This window comes from Enhydra lutris, unplaced genomic scaffold (assembly GCF_002288905.1).
Source record: "Enhydra lutris kenyoni isolate GAN:26980312 unplaced genomic scaffold, ASM228890v2 scaffoldscaffold26, whole genome shotgun sequence".
Classification (NCBI taxonomy): Eukaryota; Metazoa; Chordata; class Mammalia; order Carnivora; family Mustelidae; genus Enhydra; species Enhydra lutris.
In genome coordinates, this window is record NW_019154110.1 from 9,824,068 (window position 1) to 9,832,062 (window position 7,995).

The 7,995-nt window shown below is 45.0% G+C and overlaps 1 protein-coding gene across 2 annotated transcripts; it reads right to left on the reverse strand.

Moving 5' to 3' along the window:
- Positions 1-307: 307 nt before the first annotated feature.
- On the reverse strand, positions 308-4,252 carry LOC111151583 (C-C motif chemokine ligand 15). Of its 2 annotated transcripts, none has more exons than XM_022509659.1 (4): positions 4,129-4,252; positions 1,904-1,942; positions 1,301-1,409; positions 308-896 (listed from the first exon to the last, which is right to left on the reverse strand). In XM_022509659.1, the coding sequence occupies exons 1-4, from the start codon at positions 4,202-4,204 to the stop codon at positions 761-763; spliced, it is 360 nt and encodes a 119-aa protein (XP_022365367.1). In that variant the 5' UTR covers positions 4,205-4,252; the 3' UTR covers positions 308-760. The 2 variants fall into 2 exon arrangements, with proteins under 2 accessions (XP_022365367.1, XP_022365365.1); XM_022509657.1 differs by having other exon boundaries at positions 1,889-1,942.
- Between the last annotated feature and the right edge of the window lie 3,743 nt (positions 4,253-7,995).

Here is a 7,995-nt window from a genome sequence, read left to right on the forward strand (position 1 = left end):
CTGATGGGCTCCTGACTTTGTGAAATTATGTTAACTTGCAAATTTTTTATCTAGCATAGATGTAAATGATTTTTGTCCAGTAGAAAAGAGAATCCCCAGGGCCACCTGGGTGGTTCAGTTGATTAAACATCTAACTCTTGATTTCGGCTCAGGTCATGATCTCAGTGTCATGACTTCAAGGTCATGTGATTGAGCGCCGTGTTGGTCTCTGCACTAGACGTGCTTAAGATTCTCTCCCTCTCCCTCTGCCCCATTCCCCCCCTCTAAAAGAAAAAAAAGAGAAGAAAAGAAAAAAGAAAAGATAATCCCCAGAGTTACAATATTATTTTTCAATAGGATATTAATCTCTTTTTCTCTGACTTAACATTTCAGAATGCCATCCCCAATTAACTATATAAATCTCTGTTCCTCAGATAATCTTTGACTCTGTTTTATGGTTCCCTTTTTGAATGGGTTAAGTACATTTTTGACACAGGTTCAATCTATGTTTGAATGAGTTTGAATGTGTTTAGGTTTTACAAAATTCTGTTATGACATATCATTTGGGAAAAAACCATAGAATCCAAATTTCAGCAATTCCTATAGTTTATTTTTCCTCCTAAAGCTCAAGGAAAGTTATATCAGATACTCTTTATTCATGCATAGCTTTTATAACCAGAACAGAAAGAATGGTAGTTGTTGCTTTTTGAAAAATAATTCAGGCCAAGAAAATCCCAGGAGGGAGTTGGGGCAAGACAAGTGGATGTGGGGTAGCTGGCCCCTAGTACCATTTCTTCTCAAGAAAGTCTCCTCTTTCTCCTGTCAGTATCATTAGGTTTTTCAGGGACCTCATGCAGTTCTGAACTTCCAAGACATGGGGGTCAGCACAGATACGCCGCTCCTTCTTGGTGAGGAAGCTGGGGTGAAGGTGGAGAAAGATTACAGACTAAGGAGCGTTCAGCAAATGGGGATGGAGACCCCCACCCTCCCTGGCCCAGGGATCTCCCACTTGGACCAGCCTGTTTTTTTCCTTCTCTGCTGCAGGGGCTCAGGACACCTCCTCTCTGAGACCCTGCCTCAGCCTCCAAGACTTCCTAAGTGACCATGGACCTTTCCTCTGGCAGCCTTTCTTCTGCTCCCTCCATCTGCCCCCCAGTTTCCCTCTTCCCTGGGAGCATCTCTTATCTGATGCCCTGCAGGACCCTATTAAGGACATAAGCCTCTCAGGACCTGGCAGGATCCAGAGCGTAGGACTTTAGTTCTAGACACCCTCCATCAGGTCCTCTCCTCTCAAGACATGGCTAGGGAGCTTGGCACTTACATGACACCTGGCCGGGAGCATGAACTGCTTGTTCTAAAAAAATCTTTCATTTTTGCACATCGAATTTGTTGTATGTAGCTGGAGCAGCAGTCAGCAGGATGGTGTAAACCTGCAGCAAGGGGAAAGAGACACATTTAAGGACTGGGTCTCTTTTTAAGAAAGACTAGATCCTTCCCCGCTTTCCTCCAAAGTGCCAGGGAGGGTGAGAAGGCACAGGACTCCAGAGGGATGTTCTCCTCCTCTGTCTGCACTTGCTTCACTCTCCTCAGGGCTGAGCTATGTGTCTGAGGGCACCCAGGCAGGGCCAATACAGGCCCAAGACCATTTCTGATAGAAGAGGGAGCATCTGAGGCCTGCAGGGGGGTGTCAGTGAGCACCTCTGCCCCCAGGAGAGCCAACTCTAGAGACAGCTGGGGGGAACAGAGGTTACCTTTAAGGGCCTATTCCGGTCCTCTGTGGGATATTCACCACCTTCAGGACCCTCCCCACCTGCCCCTCACCCCCAGCCTGTACATGAGGTGTTTGGAAGCCATTGAGCAGATCTGTGCAGCTGCTGCTTTTAAACATACGCTATAATAGAACACATACCATTAATGTGCTTACTTATTGAGGGTTCTTGCCGGAGTTTCACCACCACGGGTTCTATTTGGGAGAAACCGATAAGGAGGGAGAGAAATCACTGAGGCAGCCTTGTCTCGGTGTCTCCGCTGGTCTCATGCTGGACCACCGGACACCTGTCTGGGTTCTAGGTCTCTCTCCAGGGCCCTTTTCTCTCTCAGGGCTCGGGGATGTTTCAGGAAACTCTTGAAACTGTTTGGGACATGACACCATCTGATTGACTTTGAAATACAGAAAGCAAAATGAATCAATCAGTTGAATGCGTACATAACGTGATACATACCACAATACTTTCTGTACGTTTCTGAAATCCACAAGGGCTCAGGAAACAGAAGAATGTTTCATTAACCCATTTGGTGGCACAATGTCACCCAAAGTGATGAGTGGCTTTTTTCACAATCATTAATTTATCCCAGTAGTATGATTATTTGTGTTTGCTGCAGAAAAACTACCTTGTTTGATTGAAGTACACTTCTCAGACCCTGTAATCAATGTTAAGTAATATCCAGGAATGTGTTACCTTTTAAGAAATGTCATTTATTTTCTTGAAAATGTAAAATAGACATAATAAACACAACTGTAAGCATGTTTAAAAACGTGTGGTTCAGTAGAACAAAGCCCATTCACATATTGTGCAACAATCACCACAACCCATCCACAGAACGTTTTTCATCTTTCAAAACTGAAAACTCTGTACCCGTTGGGCAATAACTCCTGTTTTTCCCTCCCCCAACCCCCCAGGCCATCACCATTCTTCTTTCTGTCCCTGAATTCAACTACTTTAAGTGCCTCATAGGGATGGAAGGACGCAGTGTTTGTCCTTTGGTTACTGGTTTATCTCACCTAACATAATGTCTTCAATATTCATCCGTTTTGTAGCACATGTCAGAATTTCCTTCCTTTTTAAGGCTGAATAATATATTGTGTGTATATGCCCCATTAAAAAAAAAATCTACTCATTTGTTGGTGGACACTTGGGTGGCTCTTGCCTTTTGGCTATTGTGAGTCATACTATGATTAGCATGGGTTTACACATATCTCTTCATGTGCCTGCTTTCAGTTCTTTTGGGTGTATATCCAGAGTGGACCTGCTGGATCATATTGTGTTACCTTTTATAAAAACTGAGGGGTGCCTGGGTGGCTCAGTCATTAAGCGTCTGCCTTTGGCTCAGGTCATGATCCCGGGGTCCCGGGATCAAGCCCCGCATTGGGCTCCTTGCTCAGTGGGGAGGCTGCATTCCCCCACTCCCACTCCCCCTGCTTGTGTTCCCTCTCTCGATGTATCCCTTTCTGTCAAATAAATAAATAGAATCTTAAAACAAATAAAAACTGAATATTTCTGCATTCCAAAACACATCCAGCCCTGAAGTTTTGGAAAAGGGATTACGGACCTGTATTATGCTAATTAGGCAAATGCAACTAAACTTTTAGATCATTTCTTGTAGAGTTACACATGAATTCTATTTAAGGAGGCATATGTGTATACTTGATATGCTTGCAAAGATGTGTGTGGGGCTTGCAAAATAAATTCTTCAGTGGCCTTGCCTTTCCATAGCAGCTTCCTAACCAGCTCCCATCCTCATTTACACCACTTAATATCTATATGATCTTGAGCAAGTTGTCTAAGTTTTTCTCATTTGTAAAATAAGAATAATCTAATATGCAAAACTATACAAGTTGCTGATAGTCTACCCCACAGGGCTGTTAGGAGGGTCTAATGTATTAAGTCCATAAGACAGAACAGTGCCGGCCTGCACATAGGAAGTACGAGGTATTTGTTAAATAAATAGAGCGGTTAGCTGGGCTTGGATGAGGCACTTTCCTGGCTTGTTCCATTTCCTCTCCAAAATGAGAGTTTTACACTAACATTGTAGAATTCTATGCTTCTTCCTGCAAATTTACAGTTTTACTAATAGTTCTTTTGATTTAGCACTTAACAGTCCTATGTCAGCTAAGAGAAGGCATCAAATAATTCTGGTCATGAAAAGGGAGAGAGTTCTTTCCCCAAGGGGGACCAGTCATTTGTACAGTTTTCCCCAGGGACCAAAGCCTGCAGAAAGAGAGAGGTCTATAGCCAATCGCTGCTGCTTTTCAAGCAAGTGCCAATTTCTTATCCCTGTCTGGGACAGAGAACTATCTCAGGAGGACAAGTTGTCCTGTGTCTTCTCCCCGTGGACCTTGTCAGAAGTGAAAAGGTTCACTGAACTCACCATGAGGGACCTGGACCTGGGATCCAAGGGCAGTAGCAAGAATGAGGAAGGGGAGAGCACCCACGAAGACCTTCATCTTCCCAGTAGCAGGCAGAGCTGAGGACTCCTGGCTCTCTGCTCTCTGACTGTCTGGGATCCCAGCTCTGCCCTCATATTTATAAGAGAGGAGGGTCAGGAAGTCACAGGGCAGAGGCTCAGAGTGCTGTTCTTTGGCTATACAGTAGATAACATGCTATTTCTGAAAAAAGGGAACAAGGCTGGGAATGCAACAGGAAGTAGATGGTAAAGGAGACTTCATGCTTTCCCAACTGCCCAATGGATACAGGCTCAGAAAGAGACTATTTCATGAAGGATCCTTCTTCTAGGAGGTTAATTTCACCCTCTGAGTCAGAGTGTTTTCCTCAAGAGCTAAGCACCTTCAAGTTCAGGAATAGCCTGTAAACCAGGCATGTGATTCCTCACACAGACCCCTGACCCTTGATGCTTTGCTTTGTTTCACACCGCAGATCCAATCCATTAATAAATACTGTCTGCTCTCCTTGTAAAAATGTATCCAGAGCGTCATTATTCCTCAGCACCTCTCTGCTGGGAGTTATTGAAGAGCCTTATGAATGTATCTCAGAATATTTTGCCAAGGAGAAGAGAGCGGAAGCATTTACCTTTGGCTTTTATCCCTGGGGCACTTTTAAAATATGGCCACAGATTTTTTTTTTACACTCCTCTCACCCAGTGGGGGAGTCTATGTTCTCTGCCATAGAAATGGAGAGGGGCTTGTGGCTGGTTCACTCAATAGCCTATGTCATGTGACCTCGGAGTCTGGGTTGTGAAAATCATGGATTTCAACCTTAGTCACTGGAACGTTCACTCTTGGAGTCTTGAGGCACCAGATAAGAAGACTGACTAGCTTGAGGCTGCCGGGCTGTGAGGAAGCCCAAACGACAGGCAACATTCTGGCCAACAGTCCCTAAATAGCATAGCCCTCAGGTTGTCCCAGCCTAGGTCCAAGATAATCAACCAATTTGTTTCCATACGGCTGTCTTTTCTCCTTGAGGGTAGGTAGCCCTCAGGTCATTCCAGCCTAAGTGCCAGACATGGGCATGAGGAAGCCTCCAGATTTGCACTGGTCCATCTAGCAAGCACTAGCCACATGTGGCTACTGAGCACTTCAAATGGGGCTAGTCCACATTGGGATGTTCTGGAAGTAGAAACTTCACACCAGGTTTTAAAGATCTAATTACATAACCCCCCAACCCACTCCCCACTATGTGAAATATCTGGATAGATTTTTACATTGATGTCAACATGAAAATATTTTGGATGTATTGTGTTAAAGAAAATATATTCTTTCAATTCATTTCATCTGTTGCTTTTTGCTTTCTTAACATGGCAACTAAAAAATTTAAAATTATGTACATGATTTGCACGATATCTCTATTGGACAGCACTGTTCTAGATTTGAGTCCCTCCTTGCTATTTGTGTCCTCCCAGCTGAGATCTCAGGCATCGTGGAGCAGAGACAACCCAGCCCTGCTCTGCCTTGTCTGAGTTTCTGACTCGTAGAATTTGTGAGTGGAACAAAATAGTTGTTGTTTTGTACCATTAAACTTTGGGTGCTCAGGATCAGAGAAGCCCCCGGTCAGGAAGCTAGAGTTCTCAAAGGCAGGCTGAGACATGATGCCTGCATGAAGCTTATGTAAAACTGGGAAAAGTGAGAACTGACCAGTGGCTGAGGTAAGCAGCAGGACAAAAGGACGTGAAGTAGTACAGGGTATGGTCCACCCATGCTTCCTCTGCTAGGTTTGTGGCTTGATTGTGTTGAATCTGTCACAAAGCCTCCTTTAAGGTGGTTGTATTTGTTCTTTCAGTTTTGGTGGAATCCACCCTGTGTACCCATGCTAAATCATCTCCACTGCCTCCAGGATTCCTGCGAAGCTGAATCCAGTCTAATCCAGCAGAGCCTAATGTCATAGCGACGGGAACCACAAATACATCATCCATCACCAGGAATCATGAAGACAGGGCTAATCCTACATCAGTCTCTTGGTTCCTATGTGTTTTAGGTGTTGGGGACATAGAATCATCTATCGGCGTTTGGTTCAGTGGATATAGTGCATTCTGGAAAGTCTCAACCCTGAGTTTGTTGTCCCCTTAGCAAAATTATTAACACCCCACATTCTTCTGGTCTGGCTGCTCCTGCAATATTATGTATATGCTATTGCCAGTGGGTCTCCTATGCCTTCTGACTCACATTACTGCCTCTAAAATGGATCCCTTGGCTGGAGGCAATGTTGTATATCTCATGAGACATTCTGTAAGTCTTTGGATGTTTGGGATGCAGGAAGGTGGGTCTGAGGACCCAGAGGGGGTCCCGCAGGACCAGCAAGAGCGTCCTTGGGTTTGCACAGGAAAGAAATCAAATGCAAACCAAGAGGAAGTAAGAACAGAGTTTGCTGAAGACACCGAGAGAGCAGATACAGACCGAGCGTCTGGGAAACTCAGAAAGATGAATGAGTCTCATCCATCTTAATGTCTGGGGTTTTTATGGAAGTTAGTGGTCTGGTGTATGTGTCCTCTCAGGCATTTGGGAACTGGTCAAAACAAGGAGGTGTGCTCAGGCATCCTCCGTAAGTCCTTAGCTCCTTATGCCCTGGAGCCTGGGGTCTTGGTGTCAAGGTGTCTGGAGTGTTGGGAAACACGCATGATGATCTCTCCCAGTATCTCCTTAGATGTTACCTAGCACGCTGGAAGACTCCAAAGAAATCATTAACTCCTTGACCTTTTCGAGGAAGACTTATATTATCTGAACTGTAAGGGTGTGTATAGGGTGGGGTTGTAGGTCCTAGTGAAAACAGAAGCAGGAAGAGGAACAAAAAAAGCACTCCTTTATGGGGTCCCTTGTTTCCCTATCTCAATTGTGCTGGCAAATTTGCTACTGGCACAGAAAGAAAATCCATATCTGGAGTGGGTGATGGTTTGCTAAGGCCAGATTGTTCTGGCTTGCCAGAGAGCAGGGGTCCAAGGTAATCAACCAACATGTTTCCATATGACTATATTTTCTCCTTGAGGGTAGGTGCCATATTGAAACTTGACATCTAGATGTCAGCAGGATGGTAGCTGCTGGTCATGGGCGGCTGACACTCGATGTTGAAGCTGTTCTTGCTCTGTCTCTTCTCCATGCGAGGAAAGTGTTGTTCCATCTGCAGCTGAGTAAGGAGTGTTATTCATAGCAGCCCTGACGCCTACAAACCACTCAGGAAGTTGACTTCCCAGAACTGCTGCTCCTGGTGCTAGACAGCAAGCATCACTTGCTGAGCACATCTCAACTTTCAAAGCTCCAAGACTGATACTACTTTTTAAGACCCAGGCAAGAGGGGACTGGACCCTGGACCCCATGCTTTTGAGGACCTCTCATTCACAGACACACACAAAACAATTTTTGTCAGAGTACACAAAGACACCTCTGTCTCTTGGGAGGTGGTACTCAGGGCTGGCCCAACATGACCTGCAACTCTCCACATTCGTTCTTGGGACATGCATGTACACGTGTGCACATGCACGCACACACGCACACACACTTCATTCCTCAAGGTAAAATGATTCTCCATCTCTCTTGTCCTATGTCCTCGAAATGGGACACTCCTGAGTTTAAAGGCTATGAAGGCTCGTGAGAGGTGCTGCTGCCAAGCAAGGACAAAGATACTCTTTTAGACCGTGGGAAGATTTGAGTTGTAGAAGCTTAAGGTCAGAGGAAAGCTAAACCAATTAGCTTGTTAAAATCTTTCCTCTCAGCAGGTGTGCCACCATATTCTTGCATTCCTGGGTTGTTCTCATGTAGTGCCTAGGGTTCATTTTCTTGCATTGTTTTGT